Source organism: Glycine soja, chromosome 12, assembly GCF_004193775.1.
Source record: "Glycine soja cultivar W05 chromosome 12, ASM419377v2, whole genome shotgun sequence".
NCBI lineage: Eukaryota > Viridiplantae > Streptophyta > Magnoliopsida > Fabales > Fabaceae > Glycine > Glycine soja.
In genome coordinates, this window is record NC_041013.1 from 3,381,387 (window position 1) to 3,402,892 (window position 21,506).

Here is a 21,506-nt window from a genome sequence, read left to right on the forward strand (position 1 = left end):
CTATTAAGCTATTCCATGTCCATTGGAGTGACAAGGGAATCATCAAATATGTATTTTACTCTCCTTGCAGCCAAAATTTTATAAAGATAACATGGACGGCCAATACGTGCTAGAAAGTTGGTTTATGATACTGCAACTGGCAACATTTATAAGAGCTCTTGAACTTTTGTTATTGATACATTCCACAATACATGGGGCTGTAAGCCTGTAATAGATTCTATGGATTAAGTTCCTCGTTTCATTTATACATTGCCAATGTATGCATGCAGACCGACTCTATGCAAGTTGCATCGCCTCTTCCCGTTTCAAGTCAAAAACCCTGATGAGTGCATCTTCAACAACCTGTAATGATGCAAAATAGTATTAAGAATTGAATTGAATATTAACAAAAAGTGAAAGTACAGCACAGCATTAAAAACTTAAAGAAATACTACAGAGTCAAGAGAAATTACCTTGTCTGGTGTGGATGCACCAGATGTTACACCAATTGTTATTGGACCCTCTGGAAGCCAGTTTTCTTTCTCCACCAGCTCTCCATGCTGATAGATAAATAAATTAACATTATTATTAATAGTGAAGGCTAAGAAGAGCTAATAACTTTGACAAGGTATAAGTCTCTTTATCCATGCTTACGTTCAACTTGTATGCTATTTTGTTTCCTGGACCAATTCTTTGCTCACTGTCAATCCAATAAGAAGGAATTCCACGTTCCTCCGCTATCTCTTGCAGGTGTGATGTATTGCTAGAGTTCCATCCACCAACTACTAACATTAGATCCAGATCTTCCTCCACCAATTTGTACATAGCATCTTGTCTCTCCTGAAAGAAAATTCAATATAGCTGTTGATTAGACTGAAAGCATACAAAACTGACCAGTAATTATGTCATAAATAAATTATGTATGCTGCTAACTTGTAACCAGCCTGGCATAACAAGTGTTGCAATCACATTTTAAATAATCTAAATTAAGAAAGCGTATCAAAGGCAACGGAGGTGAAACTACCTGAGTAGCATCACAAATTGTATTGAAGCTCATGAAGTGCTCATTGATGTTCTCCACACCATATTTGCGCATCATAGTCCTCTCCAGTAGTTTCCCTGTGAAATGATTGGAAAAATAAATACCAATACCACAAGTACTCATAATTTAGAGAGGAGTGAGTTAAACACCCCCGCCCAACTCCCAAAACAAATACAAACCAATCTCTTCTGTCTCTCCCTTGAGCATCGTTGTCTGATTTGCGATGCCAGCTTTAATCAGATCTCTGTCTGGATCAAAGCCCTCAGAAACTGCAAATTTAAATTTCTGCACAAAAATAAATAAATACATAATCAGGACAGTGAAGACCACAGGGTTTAGAAAGCAAGACTTAATTACATGATAAAAAACCATACCTCTAAAAATGCTTCCTTGGTTGAACTGGATCCATTTAATTCACCACCAAGAATATAGTCGCAAACATATTCAGCCTGGATAAAGTTAACAATATGCAAAAATTACAACAATTTTCTTCAAGGCATTCATTACACAAAAATTGTGCATAACAGCAACTTAGGACTAACCTCCGCCATATTCTTCACAATTATATATTTTCCAGCAAAAGAAGCAGTTGCTACAGTTTCCTCATGGGCATATTTACCATGAATTACAGAGGTATAATCTCGTTGCTTGTGTTTTTCAACAGAATTCCATACCTTAAGACAATTTATTGAAGAAAAAATCTTAGTATTTAGTGATGCATGGCAAAATATATATGAATTGAAGTTATGCAAATCAGCACAATATCAAGCCATCTATACAAGAGTACCTTTGCAACCCATGGGCAAGTTGTATCAACGATCTGAACATTTTTCTCGCTCAAAGTCAACATCTCTTCCACTGCCGCTCCAAAAGCTGGCAATATGACTACATCACCCTTGTTGACAACATCAAATTGTTTTCCACCTTCTTCGAGAGGAATATTTTGAACATTCATCTCCTCTAGCCGCTGCATTAATAATTTATCAATGTTAAAAAATGGCATGCACAAGAAAAAAGGGCAGCTATCAACCATCGAGTTCAGGATATGAATAAACTTTTACCAACTTCCTGAACTATTCAAAGTACCAATTCAAAAAATTCAAGATCATTGATGGTAATAGGAAACATGAAGAAACCTTATTGACAGTGGGGTTGTGGATGATTTCATTGGTAAGCCAAATTGTCTCAGTAGGAAACTGTTTTCTGGCCTCATAAGCAATTTGAACAGCCCTCTCAACTCCCCAACAGAATCCATAGGCTTCAGCAAGCTTCACCGTGACAGTACCCCATGTATACTCATACCCATTTTCCTTCAAAGTCTTAATGATATCACCTGAAATTACAAAACATGGTACACACAAAATCATTACACACAACACAAAGAACAAAACATAAACATAAATTCAACACAGCAGCATATCTTAAGTAAACTCCCAACAATAAAAACACGCATTTAAAACTAACCTAGAGCTCAATCTCCATGAAACGGAAGCAAATCATCTCAACAAATAATTGAACAGCACAATGAACCACAAAAAGGGCATGTTTGATTCCCATCTCGCTTCTTTGTTCAAAAAACTGTTTTCTAAAGCACTGCACACTACTGAGCAATCAAACTCTTAACCCAAAATTTATTTAACTTTAAAAATTGTTTCCCAAATAAGTGTTTTTTTAAAAAAAAAAAAAAAAAACACAAACAGCTTAGAGATGTTTCCTCATCATCTTCAAGTGTTTTGTTCGACTGCCAGTGGGACAAACTTTTAGAAAACAGAAACGTGTTAAGCAACAAACACTTTCAAATATGTTTATGGAACAAACAGATTTAAAAAAATAGAAAACTATTTTAAAAAAAACAGTAAACAAACAAGGCCTTACCTATCCAATTTATCTCTATCTCTCTCTAACCCGAAATAATCAAATGCCCAGAAAGAAAGTAGCAAGTTTTTTTTATACAATTCAATTCAAAAGCACATAAAAAGAACTGAAACACCAATTCAGAGCTCAATTCCGAGGAAACATACTGGTGTACTCGCGATTCATGAGTTGGAGGGTCTCTTCCTTGTACCCAAATCCTTTGCGGTTATAATTCTTACTCCGAGTAAGGTTCTTCCGAAACACCTTCGGATCGAACTCCGAACCCACAGAGCCGGAAGTGGAATCGCCGGAGCATCGGACGGAGAGAGGTTTCCGGCACCGGATTCTGGTGAGACTCTCCGGCAAAGAAGTGTCAGCGCGTGTGGCGGGGAAACGGCAAATATGCGCAGAGAGAGCCATCGGAGATAGCATTACACAACACAACAATGTCTGAATGTGTGGGGTTTTTTTATGGCTGCAAACTCGTGTTCTCTGTTGTTGTTTTTTTCAATTTTTTTTAATTTATTGTTCAACATTTCAACGCCGCCGTTATTTATTATTATCGAGTATTATGTACTGTAATTACTCTGTAATAAGCATTTTTTTTTCTTTGTGTTTTGGTTACAGTGTAGTATAACAATAAGCAATTTTCTTACACATGTTTTTTAAAATTTGTTTTTTTACAATATTTAGTTTTTTTCTGGTTAGGTGAGTGAGTTGAGAGTGCTTGCAGTTTTTGGCGCTTATGAGGATGGTGCCCACATTAGCGCGAATGTCATGTACATGTGACAAACGTTTTCTTGAATTAAAATTATTTTGGCTTAAATATATTTTTAAAATTTGTTATTTAGTATTTTTTATTTTTCATCTTTTTAAAATTATTTTTTTCCTTATAAATTATAGTTTTTTTATAACAGTTTCGATAACATTTTTGTAATGTTCAAAATGTTATTTATAATGTTTTAAGGATAAAAAATAAATCAAACAAAAAGAATTAAAAAAAATTATAAGGATGAAAAATAAAAAATTTAAATTATAAGGAATAAAAAAATATTTAAACTAAATTATTTTTTTGAGTAAATAATAAAATTCATCAATAAAAATGCGATATAGTGATAAATTAATCTTTAGAAAGATGAAAAATATAAATTAAATTTCTGAATATATAAAAGGTGTGACAAATTAGTGTTCTTGATTAAATTGGTGAGATGATTTTATGATTGAGTTGTAATATTCAAAAATAAATTTAATAATAAGTTATATTTTGAGGAACAATTTGATATTAAGTTTCAAATTTTATGATCAATTTGTTATTAGTTGTAAATTAGTCTCACTTTTTCACATTCAATAACTAAATTTATATTTTTTATTTGTTATGATTAATTTATCTATATTTCACACTTTTATGGATGAATTTATCTATTTATTCTTTTTTTTTCTCCATTTGTTTCCAAAGATAAAAATTACTTTTAATGACAACCTTTTTAATTATTAATTTTTCATTAAGATAAAAATAAAAGATAATTTAATTTTCTTTATTTCTCACTCTTTCTGTGTATGCTTATAACCTTATCAAACCTAATTAATTAGGATAACATTTTTATCAAAAAAATAATTAATATAAAAAATATTTTATATTTAACCTTATAAAAAGAATCAAGTCATGTTTTTAAGTTGAACCTAATGATAAGAATCAAATTAAAATTAACTCCAAATTGAAATGACTCAGAATAATTCAAACAGATTCTTAAATTATATCGCATGTAATTTCTTCAAGTTAAAACGTCAAACGTATCAAAATTAACTCCAAACTGAGTCCAATTAGTGAGACAAAAATTAGTTAGGCATGTGCCTCCACATAAATGGAAGGGCCACTAAAATTCTGACAACTGATAAGACAATACATTTTATATTAATTTTTAAAATAATGATAACTAAATTCAGAACTAAAATTTTATCAGAATTTTAATTTATTTTTTCCTCATTTAAAAATTTTCATCCATGAAACTTTGAGATCGTTAAATTAACTACAAATTTCTCTGAGCGAGAGATAATGTCAAATTTATTTATTTATTTATTTTTACTTTTTGTTGGCCAACTGTATAAGATGATTTTGTAAATTTGACGGTTTTCAAGTTCGGGTGGCTTTATTCTTTAAAAGAAAAGAGAAAAAAAAAGAAGCACAAATAGCTTTGACTATTGATTACTTGTATAACAGGATTTTCTAAACATTGCTTCTTCAAATCTGAGTAGGCACTTTATAATTTAAAAATATCTACAATTGATCTTAATAAAAGGTTAAGTTTATTTCTACGTAAATTTAAGTAATTTTTAATTAAATTTCTGAACATTTTTCCAATTAAGTACTTGAACTTATGTTTATAATTTTAATTAAGTTCATAATATTAACAATTACATACTTTTTTTACCAGACAATTACATATTTAAAACTCAAATTCAAAGTCGAATAATTAAGTTAAAATAATCCTATATTCGATGATTTTTGACAATCTTAAATTTGTAATTAGGACTGGATTTCGTTACTGTGCATAAAATTTTAGAAGTAGATGATATTTCAATCCTTATATGCAAGATGTTATTTCACTTTACTAATTCTTAGGAAATTGTTTATCTTTAACTTATTTTTAAATGTATCAATCATAATTTATTAAAATTCAACAAGAAAAGAAAAAAAATCCTTACTTACAAATTTAATTTAGACATCCCCACCCCAAAGATATCATTCTTTCAAAAAATTGTACTCCCTTGGTCCATAATAATTTTCATCGGTTGTTTTGTACAGGTTAAGAAAAATTAATATTTAGATAGAAGTAAATAATAATTTTAAATAATTAATCTTATTATTATTAATTAATTTTTTGTTTTTGTAATTTATATCATTAATATTATAAGAAATATAAGTAAAAAAAAATTAAAATAACAATTGTTTTGAAATAAATTTTTTATTGTTACACGAGGATTGTTATATTACGGGACATAGAAACTATATAGTATCGAATTAAAACTTGTGCATGAGAACTGTTCATTTCACGTACAGTGTGAAAAAGTTATGATCTTGTTAGTGGTGGACTTGAGGAGTCACACATGTGGGTATGTGCATAAATCATCATATATATCCACGCACAGTAGAGGATGACATTGGTGCCAATGAGAGAAGATAGTAGTAATGGATAAACATGATCAAAACTATTCACAAACTTCACAATTCCCCTTCTCATTCTCAATCTCAGAGACATCCTTCTACCTATGCTTATGGAGGCTTTCTCCGTACAGTCACCATTCCCTCCAATTTGTCACGTAGAGAAGCCACTGAGAAACCTTCTGTCTCACATGTTAACCTTTCCCATTTCACCAGGTACCCCGGCACCTCAAGAGCCACAAAGCACAAAATCCCAGCCACAATGAATGCTGCGTGTCATTTGATTTAAATTGGTTATGCGGTCCCAATTAGGCTCACAAACAGTTAAAAAAAACTTGATGTTGTGGCCCAAATCACGATCACAGATCCTTTTTTGAAACCTTGATAAAATGCAAATGTTATCTAGAATTGTTTTCACTCAATCAATTTTAGAATGAGTCTTCAACTTGGGACCAAACATGAGAATAATTATCTAAAATAGCATTAGGTGGCATTTAAACATAATGTTTGATTCACTAATGAGAATCCAAACATACACGTTTTATACAAGGTTCAGCAAAAACTATCACGGCTACTGCTGAGGGGATTTCTGAGAAAACAGATTCCAAGGATGACAACTTAGTATTTGTTGCCTGTGCTACCGGTAGAGTTGGTTCACGGTCAGTGAGGTACATTTATTAGTTGTTACTCTGTAGTTCTCTTTTCTAAGATGATAATCTTTTCAAAATTCTAACAAGTGATTGTCTCTTTCATCCAGGGAGCTTATAAAGCTTGGATTTAGAGTCAGAGCTGGAGTGCAAAATGCTCAGAGGGCTGGTGCATTAGTTCAGGTAGCGTAGTGATTAATTATTTGAAATATGTTATATGACTAATATCTTGTGTAAAATAGATATGCATTAAAGATATAAATATGTGCAGAGTGTTGAACAATTGAAGCTTGATGGTGCAAGTGGAGGAGGGGCAAGGTAAGGCAAGAAAGTTTTGAAATCAACATGTCTCGGTTTCCAATGACAAAATGCTGCTGTATTGAATAACAGATTGTTTTTGGGTTTTAGCCCAGCTGTAGAGAAGCTTGAAATTCTGAAATGTGATTTGGAGAAACCAGATACAATTGGATATGCATCAAAAGTGATATGTAGCATTGTTGCCAGTGAGAAGGGGGGTTTTCACATCACTGCTCCCTTTCAATTTCCAAAAGATTATCAGGTCACCAAAAATCTAATTGAGGCTGGTAACAAGAGCTTTCATTATGTTTTAGTATGCTTATTGTATGTTTTGGTCTATTTATCTTAAAACTGAAGTTTTTATTGTTTACTGATCAAATTTTGTTTAGCCTTAACCTTGAAACACTAAAACAAACACAAATGTTATCCTTTGAATTTCAATCAGCCAGGCAGTTATTATTTTGTTTATACTTCTGTCTTGACTCTTGAGCAGTCATTAATTTACATTGTCCTAATGTTGAAAACACAAAAATACAAAATGTCTGTTCTTTCTACCTTGCAGCAACTGTTGCCAAAGTAAATCACTTCATAATGGTTACTTCACTGGGAACAAACAAAATTGGTTTCCTGTAGCTATCCTCTACTAAGTATGAAAGCTTTCTCATGCACTAGCTGGGTACAACAATTTCAAAATTTGTAATTCGTAGTCAAGGAGTAGTTATATACTTATGTTTGCATATTGACATCATAAAGCAGTTAAACTGATGGCTTAATTCTGCTTCTAAAGTTTGTTTTGGGGATTCCTGATTTGGAAAAGGAAGGAAGAAGAAGCATTGCTGGCCAGTGGACTTCCATACGCAGTGAGTCATTCTGAATCTCTGATACTAACTACACCAAAGTGCAGGGTTCTATTCGACTAATTATTTTGTCACTTTTCAGATAGTGAGAACTGGATGTATGGAGCAGCCTACTGATGCTTTCAAGGAAACTCATAATATAACCCTATCAAGGGAAGATACTTTATTTAGGGGTCAGGTGTCAAACCTTCAGGTAGTTATACGTGAAATGTTTTCATACGCGTAGCTGTAAATTTTGATAGATATATGTGCAGCCAATATATAGAAGTTTAAATTTGATTAGGAACACATATATACTGAGGTCAATATCACCATTTTTACTTAATCCATGCTTGTTAGATTCTTGTCTACACGTACAGAATAGATTATAAATTTTTAGTGCCATGTTGTTCATGTGTTTGGAAAGTAATGTAGATATGTTGGATGTCATTGTTTCCTCTTATGAATGGGAATATATGTGCTGGTGTGGTGTGATTGACCTATGCTAAATAGTTAAGTGAGAGATAGGCAAGTGCAAAATCAACTTATTCTGATTCATTGCAGATTGCTGAACTCATGGCAGTCAGGGCCAAGAATCGCGATCTTTCATATTGTAAAATAGTGGAGGTAATTGCAGAGACAAATGCACCACTGAGTCCCATGGAGGAACTTCTTGCAAAGATACCTTCTCAACGCCCTTACATTTCTTCACCCAAGGTACTTCTTTCCTTATATAGTACTGTGCAATTTAAGGTACATATACTTGATCAAAACTATTTAAAAAAAGGGACGGTTGAAACTTGAAACATAACTGTTGGCCTCCTCCTGCATATTAGTTCTACTTGCCACAACGGGTGCTAGTCATTATTAACCATTCTACCATGCTATTGCTACAAGTGCTACTAATTAATTCGTTGTTTATTTGGATGGTTCAGGAACCAGATATTGCAGCAGTGAGTGTTCCAGATCCCTCTGCTAATGTTGTGGCTGCGGAACCTAGCGTTGCCACTCAGAAAGAAACTGCACAACCTAAACCAGTGGCAAATCAGCCACTTTCTCCCTATACTGTGTAAGCCAGATTAGTACTATTTCCTAGACAACAGATATTTCAATATTATGTTGTGAAATCTGTTATTCTTTCTGATTTAGTTATAAGGATTAGGATTGTGGACTGTGGAGGCATACACTAATTTGATGTTTATTTTATCAGCTATGATGATTTAAAAGCCACCATCATCTCCTCCATCTCAGCCTGGTGGTGGGAAACAAACAAAGATCAGTGAGACAGTGCCAAAATCAAGTGCTTCAGATACTCCAAGTAGCGTGCGTGCTAGGAGTAGATGGCATCTCTCCAATATCTTCATCTAAAGTGGAGAAGCCTCTTTCTCCTTATGTAGCGCAAGCCACCCTCTAATTTTGTGTTCGTGTTAACTTGCTAATGCGCATTACTGTCTTACTTGCCTAAACATCCTACCATGTGTAAGTCTAATTTCATTCTTGTTATCAGCACTCGGTAGTACTTTTAATTGCGGTGTGTCTATTTCATTTTTGTTTATGGTTGTTCCCTAAGGTCATGTTATGCATGCAGATATCCTGACTTAAAGCCTCCAACATCACCATCTCCTAATGCACCAACTATATCAGTTTCCACATCTGCTGAAGAAGGGGTGCCAGAGATAGCCACAGTTTCAAGCAATGGACCAGCACCAGCCCAACTTTCAATAGCAGATGAACCAAAGGAAGAACATCTCCCTGAACCCAAGTCAAGACCACTTTCACCTTATACCATGTGAGCTGCTTCTGACTTGTTTTTAAAATTTTCATGTTTCTTTTTCCAAAGACTCTTCATTCCTTAATGTAATGCATGTTGAGTAATTAAAATTTAGAAAAGAAATATAAGGGGGTGGGGATATCAGCTAATGACTCATTGCCCTGTATAATTGTGAGTTTTATTTTTGGTTGGAAATTCAAGTGAGTAAAAGAGGTCATACATATATTGTTAATGAATGGACTTAAGGTAGGACCGTATAAGTGAGAAGATGGATGAACCAAATACATAAAGGCATTGGGTCAAAATGTTATGTCAAGTTTACTTTCACTAGTATGGTTTCTAACCCAGCATTTTCGTGTTAATTTGCTACCGTGGCTGACTCTTTCTCTCTCTTTATATCCCCTTACCCTATGTGTAGGCATATCTGATTTATTATCATTATTATGCTTAGGTTGTTGTCCTTGATGTTTATAATATTACTAGTTTAATCTATGAGTTTAATTTTTTTCCACTGTGACTTCAAAAAAAAATTTCCCACTGTTTATAACCACTGTTAGTTTGATTTTTAAGATAATTTTTATAAAAGTCAATAAATTTATTATACACGTGTACATGATTGTTTATATTGGATGAAATAGGTTATTTTCTCTTAATCTATATTTGTCTTATGTTTCCCGGGCATTCTGATCTCATTCAAATGAACATCCAGGTATGAAGACTTGAAGCCTCCTGCACCACCAACACCTTCCTTCGGAAAATCCTAAGAATTGCCTGCCTATGTATACCCTTTATTATGTGTAGTATAGTCTGAGCTTTATTTTTACTTACTGGTCCCATGATTATAATAGAACTATTCAGGAGTCTATGCCATAAATCATATGGTGGATGATCACTCAAATATGAAGAGAAGCATTTCTGCGAATTGAAATTTTCAGTTATGTCATTTATTTTTCTATGACCTTTTTGGCGAAACTCAATGACATTATTTTTCCTTTTTGTAATTTATTTTTCCTATGTAGCAATTTAAATAAGGAAAAAGGTATCATTATTCATGTTCTTTTTTTAAAAAAATATTTTTGTAACATTATTATTTCTGAATAGATATATGGCTACTTTTTGTAACATTATTTCTGGATAGATATGACAACTTTTTGTAACATCATTATTTCTCAATATGACAATTTTAGTAACAAATAAGTGTTATAAGCATTTTTTTTAATATTCTCCTACACATTTTTTTATTAGTTGAAACTTGAAATTGATATATATAATTTTTTTCTCACGTTATCTTCCTTTGAAATTAATTTTATTCAAGGAACTGGGAACTAAATTTCGGTATCTCTCCCTGTGGAAATTTGAATTTCTGTTTGCTATACTGTGAGAAACAATCTCTTTCTGCTATATATATATAATCTCCGTTGATAAATTCATATATATCCTACTAGTATGAGAAAATGGCCCATTGAATATGAAATGATATCCACATTAATTTCATTGAAAATTGTAAAAAAAAAAAACATTAAAATATAACTTATTAACATTTCTGTTTTGTGAAATATTTGACCTTCTATAGCTGCAAGTTAGTATAGTCACAGACTCAGTAGAAAACATTTTTAAAATTTAATTTAGTTTTTAGTCCCTCAATAATATTTTAGTATTATAAATTTTGGTTTCTCAAAATATTTATGGTAATTTTTAGTCTTTTATTGATTTTTTATCATTATTTTTAGTCCTTTATTTTATCGCTCAAAAGTAATTTCAAATATAAAATAAATGAGGAATTAAAAATTAATAAAATAATAACTAATTTTGAACGATAAAAATAAATTAGGAATAAAAATAGACTAAAAAAATCTAAAAGGATTAAAATTGCTGACACAAAATTGATGAATGACTAAAAAACTTAAAAATTTAAAATAAAAAATTGAAGAAATAAAAACTTAATAGACCTTTTTTGAATAATAAATTTTTTCTGTGATGATCTCAGTAAGAAAATAAGTGGTGTTTTCTTTATTGTAGATAGTAAAACCTTAGGAAAAGAATATCACATCTCGGTCCATAGATGCAATATCTTACTACTATTTCACTATCTAGATACTCAACCCTCAGTTTTTAGAGCTTTTTTTTAACTGAATTTTTTTTAATTTAGTTAAAATTAAAACAATATAATCAGATCTAGTATAATAGAGAAATTTTTGGTACAGTTTTGTTTTTTGGTGCAGAAAATAGAGAAAATTTTTAATTTTGCCTGGTAGAACTCGAATATGAGACCTAGTTAAGAGGAAACAATTCTCACGTTAGTTTTCTCTAGATAATAGAGAAATTTAATTGAATAGTTAATATGTAAAAGAGTTTTAACAAAGGAAGTAAAGAAAACCTTACTAAACTTTCTTTTATTACATATCAAAATAGTACGAAGTTAAAACGTGTCCATCAGAAGAAAAAAAAAACATTATAGTCTTCTCGGTGGCGAATCTAAGTAACTCAAGACTAAAGGTTGAGGAGTGACACGTGTGGGGTAGAGGCATCATATCATAGCCACACACAGTAGAGGGTGGCATCGGTGCCAATGAGAGAAGATAGTAATGGATAACAAACATGATCACTGATCAAAACTATTCACATCTTCACACAATTCCTCTTCACATTTTTAGATATCATCCTTCTACCTTTGCCTATGGAGGCTTTCTCCGTACAATCACTCACCGCCACCACCATTCCCTCCTCTCTGTCACGTAGAGGTGCCACTGACAAACCTTCTGCCACCTCCCATGTTAACCTTTCCCATTTCATGAGGTACCCTTGTACCACAAGATCAACAAAACAAAAAATTCTTTGCACCAGAGCTCAAGCTTCAGGTGATATATATATATATATATATATATACATGATGCTCCTTCTCTCTTCCAATATATGTTTCACTTTCAAGGGAGTTCATTTGTTTTTCTTTGTTTTCCTCTAAAAGGAAGTTACTAATTCAGATACCTACACATTGCCGACACTTGTTGACATTCTTATTAGGTGTCTTATTTAAAAATTATTTTTTTATTGATTTGAACACTTAAAACTGATTTTAAAAGATAAATATACCATTAATTTGGATATTTTATTATATGTTATTCATATTTCACTTAGAATATTTTGTTTGTGTGTATGTGTTATCTTCGTGTCGTATCTTACATTAGCCGTGTCCAAGTGGATATCTCCAGAGTCAGTTTTATATAGTGGAAAAGTTACTTAAATTTGTTTAGGTGAACATTTATCTAAAATTACACATTTAAATATGATTTCGGATCATCTGACGTGAATCTAAACATGCATGTTGTATACAAGGTTCAACGAAATCTAGTACGGGTAGTGCAGAGGGGATTTCTGAGAAAACAGATTCCAAGGATGACAACTTAGTATTTGTTGCCGGTGCTACTGGTAGAGTTGGTTCACGGACAGTGAGGTACATTTATCAGTTGTTACTTCTGCACTTCGCTTTTTCTAAGATGATAATCTTTTTCAAAATTCTAAGAAGTGATGGTCTCTTTCATCCAGGGAGCTTATAAAGCTTGGATTTAGAGTCAGAGCTGGAGTGCGGAGTGCTCAGAGGGCCGGTGCATTAGTTCAGGTAGGGTAACGATTAATTATTTGAAATATGTTATATGATTAATTTCTTGTGTAAAATAGATATGCATTAAAGATATAAATATGTGCAGAGTGTTGAACAATTGAAGCTTGATGGTGCAAGTGGAGGGGGACAAGGTAAGGCAAGAAAGTTTTGAAATCATTATGTTTCGGTTCTCAATGACAAAATGCTGCTGTATTGAATAACAGAATGATTTTGGGCTTTAGCCCAGCTGTAGAGAAGCTTGAAATTGTGGAATGTGATTTGGAGAAACCAGAAACAATTGGATCGGCGTTAGGGGATGCGTCAACAGTGATATGTAGCATTGGTGCCAGTGAGAAGGAAGTTTTTGACATCACTGGACCCTTTCGGATAGATTATCAGGCCACCAAAAATCTAATTGATGCTGGTAACAAGAGTTTTCATTATCGTTATGTTTTAGTCCCTATGCTTTTTGTATGTTTTGGTCTTTCTTTGTCTTAAAATTAAGTTTTCATTTTTTTTACTGCTCAAATTTTGTTAAGCCTTAATCTTGAAACACTAAAACAGACACAAATACTGAAGTCAACCAGGCTTAATCAGTTAATGTTTATTATTTATTTGTTATCTTGTTTATATTTTTGTCTTGAGGAGTGATTAATTTGCATTGTACTAAATATTGAAAACACAAAAATGCGAAATGTTTGTTCTCTCTACCTTGCAGCAACTGTTGCCAAAGTAAATCACTTCATATTGGTTACTTCACTGGGAACAAACAAAATTGGCTTTCCTGCAGCTATCCTTAAGTGAGTATGAAAGCTTTCTCTTGTACTGTGTCCAACAATTTCCATATTTGTAGTTCGTAGTCAAGCAGTAATTATATTCACATATTGAGATCATAAAGCAGTTCAACTGATTGCTAAATTTCCCTTCTGAAGTTTGTTTTGGGGAGTCCTAGTTTGGAAAAGGAAGGCAGAAGAAGCACTGCTGGCCAGTGGACTTCCATACACAGTGAGTCATTCTGAATCTCTGATACTAATTTGACCCAAGTGCAGGGTTCTATTTGACTAATTATTTTGGCACTCTTCAGATAGTGAGACCTGGAGGTATGGAACGGCCTACTGATGCTTTTAAGGAAACTCATAATATAACCCTATCAACGGAAGATACTTTATTTGGGGGTCTGGTGTCAAACCTTCAGGTACTTATCTTGAGAAATGTTTTCATGTATATAGCTATAATTATATAAATTATGATAGACATATGGAAGTTGTTAACTCTCTGATTTTCAAGCTTAAAAGTACCCAAGTACTGATAATAAGTAAAAGTAAATGAATTTCATTTTTTTACTCCTTGCAAACAAAATGAAATACTTTTGTGTATGATGGAATATGTTGACAAGCTAGCTCTCATAGTTTTTTGTATGCAAGTTGATAGAAAAATAATACTAATAAATGTTATTCTTATCCTACTTTCTTTTTTGGCTCTCTTTTAGTTTTTGAATATATTTTCTTGGTATGAGCATTGCCAATCTAATTTCATAAAAGTCAACAATGCATTGACTGGAAATCTCATGAGGATCATGGTAACGAGTGCCCTAAATGAGAGTGCATTAGTAGCATCAAATGTTACAATTTCTCATTAAACCTTTTTTACTTTGGATTCCTTAACCATTGGATACCGGGTAGCATTTTCCTCCTCATAATCTCCACAATGGTGCAGTGTCAGTATCCGACAACATGTAGACTACAGTTTTGTTGTTTTTCACTTGCATTCTTATCACATATCTAATCTCTTGTTCTTAAATTTTATTTGTACATCCTTCGGTAAGCTTATTCTGAAAATTTTCCAGTTATATTAATAAAAATTGAGCCTCCCATAGATTTTCTTTTCTTATATCTAGATTCTAGCATGTAATGTACACAGAACTTTGGATTTGAGTGCTACCTTTGCTATCTGCTGTGTTACCACAGGGTATATCTGGTTAGAAATACGTATATACTGAGGTTAATATAACCATTTTAATTTAGTCCATGTTTGTTTGATTCTTGTCTGCACGTACAGAACAGAATATATATTATTATGCGCCATATCATATTGCTTGTATATTTCGAAAGTAATGTAAATATGTTGGCAGTCACTGTTGCCTCTTATGTATGGGAACATATATGCTGCTGATTTTCAAATTGTTAAGTGAATGCTAACCAAGTGCAAAAACTAACTTACTCTAATCCATTGCAGATTGCTGAACTCTTGGCAGTCATGGCCAAAAATCGTGATCTTTCATATTGTAAAATAGTGGAGGCAATTGCAGAGACAACTGCTCCACTGACTCCCATGGAGGAACTTCTTGCAAAGATACCTTCTCAACGTCCTTACATTTCTTCACCCAAGGTACTTGCTTCCTCATACAGTACTGTACATTTTAAGGGACATGATCAAAACTAGTCTTGAGAAAAATGAATGGTCGAAACCTGAAACATAACAGTTGAATTCCTCCTGCTTACCTGTTCAACTTGCCATTGAGGCTACTAATCATTATTAACCATTCTATTCTACCTTGCTATTGCTAACAAGTGATATTAGTTTATTCATTGTTTATTGGGATGGTTCAGAAACCAGATATTGCAGCTGTCAGTGTTCCAGATCCCCCTGCTAATGTTGTGACTGTGGAACCTAAAGTTGCCACTCAACAAGAAACTGCACAACCTAAACCAGTGGCAAAACAACCACTTTCTCCTTATATCGTGTAAGCCAAATTCCATATATTGCCTTGGCAACAGATATTAAAATGTTATGCAGTGAAACTTGTTAGTCTTTCTGATTATGTAATAACTAATAAGGATTAGGATACAACCAATTTTTTCATTGTGGACTGAGGAGGCATAAACTAATTTGATGTTTATTTTATCAGTTATGATGATTTGAAGCCACCATCATCTCCTTCTCCATCTCAGCCTGGTGGTGGGAAACCAACAAAGATCAGTGAGACAGTGCCAAAACCAAGTGCTTCAGATACTCCAAGTAGTGTGCCAGGAGTAGATGGCATCTCTCAGACAACATCGTCATCTAAAGTGGAGAAGCCTCTTTCTCCTTATGTAGCGTAAGCAGCCCTCTAATTTTGTGCTCGCATATTAATACACATTTTCTTGTTATCAGCAGCTTGGTAGTACTTCTATTTGTGGTGTGTCTATGCATTAGCACCTGACCTTATATAGTTTGGTTTCAACTTATGTCAATTCTATCACAGCCCTCAGTATGATATTCTTGTTATGTTTGTTCCCTGAGGCCATGTTATGCCTGCAGATATCCTGACTTAAAGCCTCCCACATCACCATCTCCTAATGCACCAACTGTATCAGTTTCCACACCTGCTGCAGCTGGGGTGCCGGAGATAGACACAATATCAAGCAATGGACCGGCCCAACTTTCAGCAGCAGATGAACCAAAGGAAGAACATCTCCCTGAACCCAAGTCAAGACCACTTTCACCTTATACCATGTGAGCTGCTTCTGACTTGCTTTTAAAATTTTCATGTTTCTTTTCCAAAGACTCTTCATTCCTTAGTGTTGAATAATGACTCACTGGCTTGTATAATTGTGAGTTTTATTCACTGGTTGGAACTTTTAGGAAATCTTACATCGCCTGCCTTAATTCTCAGGGTGCAGTTTATATATCTATTGGACAACTTCGCTTAGTATCAATTGGTTTTAAATTGAAATCTAACATGATATCAGAGTCTATAGCCCATATTGGTTCTCGCCTATTCTATTAGGCTCGCCTGTTCTGATAGACATTTGTGAAGGAGAGGTGTTACGAAGTTCCACATTGCCTGTCTCAATTCTTGGACTGTAGCTTACATATCTATTGAGTAACTTCACTTAGTATCAATTGGTTTTAAGCAAATCTAACTACATTTCTTATTTAATCTATATTTGTCTTAGGTTTCTTGGAGGCATTGTTAACATTCTGATTTCATTCAAATGAACATCCAGGTATGAAGACTTGAAGCCTCCTGCATCACCATCACCTTCCTTCAGAAATTCTTAGGAATTGCCTGCCTATTGATTGAATCAGACAAGGTTAGAAATGCAAATTATTATATGTATACCCTTGATTATATTTTACTATGGTTTAAGCTCTATTTTTACTGCCAAAGTTACTGGACACATAATTTTAATAGAACTGTTGAAGAGTCTATGCGGCACTCATATGGAGGATCAGGATGGTCACTCAAATATGAAGAGAAGCATTTCTACGAATTGAAATTTTCAGCGGTGTAATTTATTTCTTTATGACCATTTGGCGAAACTCAACGAACACTATTTCTCCTTTTAGTAATTTATTTTCCCAATGTTGCAATTTAAATTTAAATAAAGGAAAAGGTATCACTTTTCATGTTCAATTTTTAAAAGTTTGTTTTTATTATTTTCAATTAATCTTATTTGTGGATAACATGTGACCGTTCCAGACGATTTTATGCTTAGTGCAACTCGTCTTCTTGGCGTCAACTAATATACCACTCGCTTTCTGTGGTCTTATAATTTGGATTTGGAAAGGATTGTCTTATTTATCAAGTGGACAAAAATATGCTTTTCGTTATTTACTACCGAGAAAAATTCTTTTCTTCTTGTATGCCAATTATAAATAAGACTTCCAAACACGTAGATAGACTAAAGTGGAGTTGTTCATTCCTGGGTATGCATAGTAGTTCCATCTGACTTAATTCAGCATAAACAGAATTGTCTCCGCTGGAGAATATATATGATTTACACATATATATATTTGATTTTATCTCCACTTAGATTTTAATATGGAAAAATCATTGAAGTACACACTAATTTTATATTTTCATATAAATCTGAAAAAATACTTTGCTCTTTTGAGCATTCATAAGTGGTTCTCGCGCTTTTTTCATTTTAATTTTTTTAAATTATAATATATAAAAATATATAGTTACTACTTCTTTTCCTACAAGATTCTATTAATTAATGCAGAAAGTTGGTTGATTTAGTTAATAATATTAAATTTATTAATAATTTATATTATTTTTATAAAATTATTTTTAAAATTATTGAGACTCGTGATTTTTTTATTTAATTATTTTTTATGTAATTAATGAATTTGTGTTAGTCTTTTTTTTTTACTTTTTATAAGAGGGAAAATGTATTCATCTTTTTAATTGATAAAATTTATTGTAGAGTAATTAAAGATGTTTTGGTAAAAAATAATTAATAAAAAACATGAAAAATATTATAAAAATATTATATTTAAGGTCAGAAGTATAAAGTATTGACTATTTATTTTGGATTGCAAGCTGAGAAGATTTTTTTGTTTCGAAAAATATATAAATGTTTTTTTCACTTTTTTTTACATTTTTCTCTTTAGTACACACGTTTTCACTTTGTTTGAGTATTTTACACACAAAAAATATGAAAATATTAGTTAGACATATTGAAATTAATGAAAGAAAGAGTAAAGAACCTAAATAAATAACTGGTTTTTAAAATAATAATAATAATAATAATAAACATAATGAAGATTAAAACCCACTACTATTTGTCAATAAAAATATCCAAATTCTCATATAAAATTAGATGGAAATGACCAAATTAGTGGTGCATTTTAAGAAACTGAAGATAAAAAAATTGGAGCTTTTGAATATTTTGAGATGAAATTGAATTATTTAAAATAATTTGAGTAACAAATTAATAATTAAGCAAAGTTATAAAATGAAAAAAATAAACACCAGTAAAGCATGAGAGTAAAAAAAAAAAGTGACAATAAGTTACTGTAAATTCGTTCTTAATCTGTTCCCCACGGGCTTGGTGTTAGGGTTTTGGATTGCACTTTGAAAAGGAACTATGGAAGATTCGGCAACACCTTCAACTGCTTTGGCTTACCTCAATCCTTCCTATTGGTAATCCCTAATCACTGATCAAAGTTTCTCAACTTTTTTTTGTGAATTTGTCAACAATTTAATTTAATTTTCCTTTCGTTGGTGTCAGGGACGAAAGGTTCTCGAAGGAGGAGCAATACGAGTGGTTCTAGGATTATTCCTATTTTCGCCACTTGATTCAACCCCATCTGGAACTATGGTAAATTGAATGATTTTCCTTTGATCTGTGATGGGATTTTGACTTGATGTTTTAAACTAATGACTATGGTTCCTAAATGATCGAGTGTTTGAAGTTTGTGGGTTAAATGTGATTCTTGGTTTGGAAGGATGTATTGTTCGTGGACAGTGGTAACCCATGGAATCCAAAGCCTGAAACTATATCCAAGGTCATGGCCACGTTGAAAGGTGTTCACGGGGTTTTGAAAGCTGGTGGCACATTTATCTCAGTAACTTTTGGACAGGTTTCAAAAATAAACTGTTAGATGTATTGTGTTTCTTTTAATGGGTATTGCTGTGATTGATTCTAATCTATTTAAAATTCATGCCAGCCACATTTCAGGCGCCCTATATTTAATGCACCAGATTTCAGCTGGTCTGTTGAGTGGACTACTTTTGGTGAAACCTTTCACTATTTTGTCTATGTTCTGAAAAAGGTTGGTCCTTATAATCTCACTTCTCGTTTTTCTTATGATGACAAAAACAAATGTTTGTTCATTGCTATTTTTAACTTTTAAGGTATAGATACCAAGACTTGAACACGAGTTGCACCAAATCCCCATTCCATTGGCTGCCTTTTAAAGTGAACAATCATTATGGTCCTTCAAATTTAACCTTGACTTCACATTACCAAATTGGTTCTTCAATGATGAGGAATATCATCAGTTTTGTACTTCAATGACCAATTTGATGGCTAAAATGCCACATCAAAGGACCAATTTGATGTCATGCATATCTTTCAAGGACAAAATTGTTGAATTTTTAAATACAGGACCAATGTAATGTTGCATATACCTTTGGAAAATCTAATATGCTCTACTTTTTACAATTAAAAAGTGCTACTTTTTGCAATGATATAGATATTGATTCTATTCTCATGACAAAGTACAGATTTCATCACGAGTAGTGGCGGTACTAATTTTTTTGAGGCGTAGGGAGAGGGTCTCTAGGGAGCTTTAATATGCTATACATGTGAGGGCGATTCAATCTTGGATCTTCACATTTGATGGGCCGCTAGGCGACATCTAAGTTGTTGCACAAATGTAGTTCTGGTTATATGATTTAGAGTGGGATTATGCATAAGAGGTTTATAAGGATTATGATTCATGTGCTTGTGGTTTTAACTGTTCTGCATTTCTGTTTTAACTGATTGATGGAACTTTTTTCAGGGACAGAGATCGTCACATGATGATATTCCACCCGTTAAGAGGTTTGAAGCACGCCTATTAATTTACTTCATGAAGAGTTAGAAAGTGAAGATTTTGCTTTCCGAATCTATGTTGACGAGTTGAACTATTAGACTGTATTGTGTGTGAAGTTTTGTCATCCATTTCAATTTATTTTCCTTGCTGCAATTTTAATTCACTTGCTTCAAAAGAGGAATGCAGTTATCTTAACTATTGGATTTAGGCACACTGATGTTGCACCGAAATTGTAGTTATACTTGTTGAAAAGTAAATGAAACCATCTCAAGTTGCTATGATTGCCATTGGCATGGTTTAGGCGAAGTGGCTTAGGCCTTAGCATCCTAATGCTACTTGTGTACGGGCTATGTAGAGCACCACTAACTTAGATCTTTTTTTTTTTACTTTTTAGTCGTTCCACAATGGGTTTAGGCGAAGGGCCTCTTGAATTTTTGTCACTTTTTATAAATGAAATTTGAAATCTTAACTCGGTGACAATAACAACAATTGATTATAGTTGTTTTCATATTTTTCAAGAAATAATAATAACTATTCTCAGAATTTTCAAATTAAAGGTTAATAATTCCAGAATTGATTTTATGCATTATTAAATTAAATTTTATAAATATTTTTTATACTGTATAAATATAATTCACAATATAAGCAATAACACTAATAATGATAGTGGTTACAGTGGCAATTATATCTGTGTACATATATTTTTTGTAAATATAGCATTGATGGTGACTATAATAATGAATATCCTCACATTTTAATTATCTCTATGTTCGTATTTTTTGAATATATAACATTGATATTGATGGTACCTATGATAGTAAATATTCTCACATTTTAAGGGAACAATTAGTTCATTTATACAGATTTTTTCCTTATCTGTTTACTCGGTTATTTTTACTTCTTTCTTTAAATGAAACATTCATATTTATATATGGTAATAAAATAACAATAATAATGATAATAATTATTCTTATTTTAAAGGAAATAATTGACTTCATAATATTATTGTTA

At 32.5% G+C, this 21,506-nt stretch overlaps 3 protein-coding genes and 1 pseudogene across 5 annotated transcripts; 3 read left to right on the forward strand and 1 right to left on the reverse strand.

The window, feature by feature from the left end:
• Positions 1–28: 28 nt before the first annotated feature.
• On the reverse strand, positions 29–3,380 carry LOC114379081 (4-hydroxy-3-methylbut-2-enyl diphosphate reductase, chloroplastic-like). Its single transcript, XM_028337642.1, has 10 exons — positions 3,043–3,380; positions 2,158–2,354; positions 1,809–1,988; positions 1,564–1,695; positions 1,396–1,470; positions 1,201–1,306; positions 1,004–1,098; positions 634–819; positions 453–539; positions 29–342 (listed from the first exon to the last, which is right to left on the reverse strand). Exons 1-10 carry the CDS (start codon positions 3,305–3,307, stop codon positions 277–279), a joined length of 1,389 nt encoding a protein of 462 aa, XP_028193443.1. The 5' UTR covers positions 3,308–3,380; the 3' UTR covers positions 29–276.
• A 2,692-nt stretch (positions 3,381–6,072) lies between these two features.
• On the forward strand, positions 6,073–10,405 carry LOC114380277 (annotated as a pseudogene).
• A 1,706-nt stretch (positions 10,406–12,111) lies between these two features.
• On the forward strand, positions 12,112–17,592 carry LOC114380422 (protein TIC 62, chloroplastic-like). 3 transcript variants are annotated; one of them, XM_028339467.1, is made up of 14 exons: positions 12,112–12,444; positions 12,920–13,037; positions 13,130–13,202; positions 13,291–13,336; positions 13,432–13,608; positions 13,903–13,984; positions 14,117–14,189; positions 14,269–14,379; positions 15,420–15,572; positions 15,794–15,927; positions 16,093–16,281; positions 16,485–16,679; positions 17,174–17,260; positions 17,338–17,592. In XM_028339467.1, exons 1-13 carry the CDS (start codon positions 12,264–12,266, stop codon positions 17,226–17,228), a joined length of 1,587 nt encoding a protein of 528 aa, XP_028195268.1. In that variant the 5' UTR covers positions 12,112–12,263; the 3' UTR covers positions 17,229–17,260; positions 17,338–17,592. The 3 variants fall into 3 exon arrangements, with proteins under 3 accessions (XP_028195268.1, XP_028195267.1, XP_028195269.1); XM_028339466.1 differs by having other exon boundaries at positions 17,362–17,592; XM_028339468.1 differs by having other exon boundaries at positions 13,438–13,608; positions 17,362–17,592.
• Positions 17,593–18,960: 1,368 nt separating this feature from the next.
• Positions 18,961–20,778, forward strand: LOC114379366 (EEF1A lysine methyltransferase 4-like). Its single transcript, XM_028338004.1, has 5 exons — positions 18,961–19,098; positions 19,187–19,276; positions 19,404–19,538; positions 19,626–19,730; positions 20,463–20,778. Exons 2-5 carry the CDS (start codon positions 19,274–19,276, stop codon positions 20,541–20,543), a joined length of 324 nt encoding a protein of 107 aa, XP_028193805.1. The 5' UTR covers positions 18,961–19,098; positions 19,187–19,273; the 3' UTR covers positions 20,544–20,778.
• The last annotated feature ends 728 nt before the right edge of the window (positions 20,779–21,506 follow it).

Bases quoted from the DNA above. Each gene is read 5' to 3' on its own strand.
- LOC114379366 (XM_028338004.1), top strand. The intron at 19,539-19,625 runs GTTTCAAAAATA...AATTCATGCCAG, and splicing joins TCTCAGTAACTTTTGGACAG to CCACATTTCAGGCGCCCTAT. The intron at 19,731-20,462 runs GTTGGTCCTTAT...AACTTTTTTCAG, and splicing joins TTGTCTATGTTCTGAAAAAG to GGACAGAGATCGTCACATGA.
- LOC114380422 (XM_028339467.1), top strand. From the start codon at position 12,264: ATGGAGGCTTTCTCCGTACAATCACTCACCGCCACCACCATTCCCTCC. The intron at 13,985-14,116 runs GTGAGTATGAAA...TCCCTTCTGAAG, and splicing joins TTTCCTGCAGCTATCCTTAA to TTTGTTTTGGGGAGTCCTAG. The intron at 16,282-16,484 runs GTAAGCAGCCCT...TTATGCCTGCAG, and splicing joins CCTCTTTCTCCTTATGTAGC to ATATCCTGACTTAAAGCCTC.
- LOC114379081 (XM_028337642.1), bottom strand. From the start codon at position 3,307: ATGCTATCTCCGATGGCTCTCTCTGCGCATATTTGCCGTTTCCCCGCC. The intron at 2,355-3,042 runs GTATGTTTCCTC...TTGTAATTTCAG, and splicing joins CATGAATCGCGAGTACACCA to GTGATATCATTAAGACTTTG. The intron at 1,989-2,157 runs GTTTCTTCATGT...TTATTAATGCAG, and splicing joins ACAACCCCACTGTCAATAAG to CGGCTAGAGGAGATGAATGT.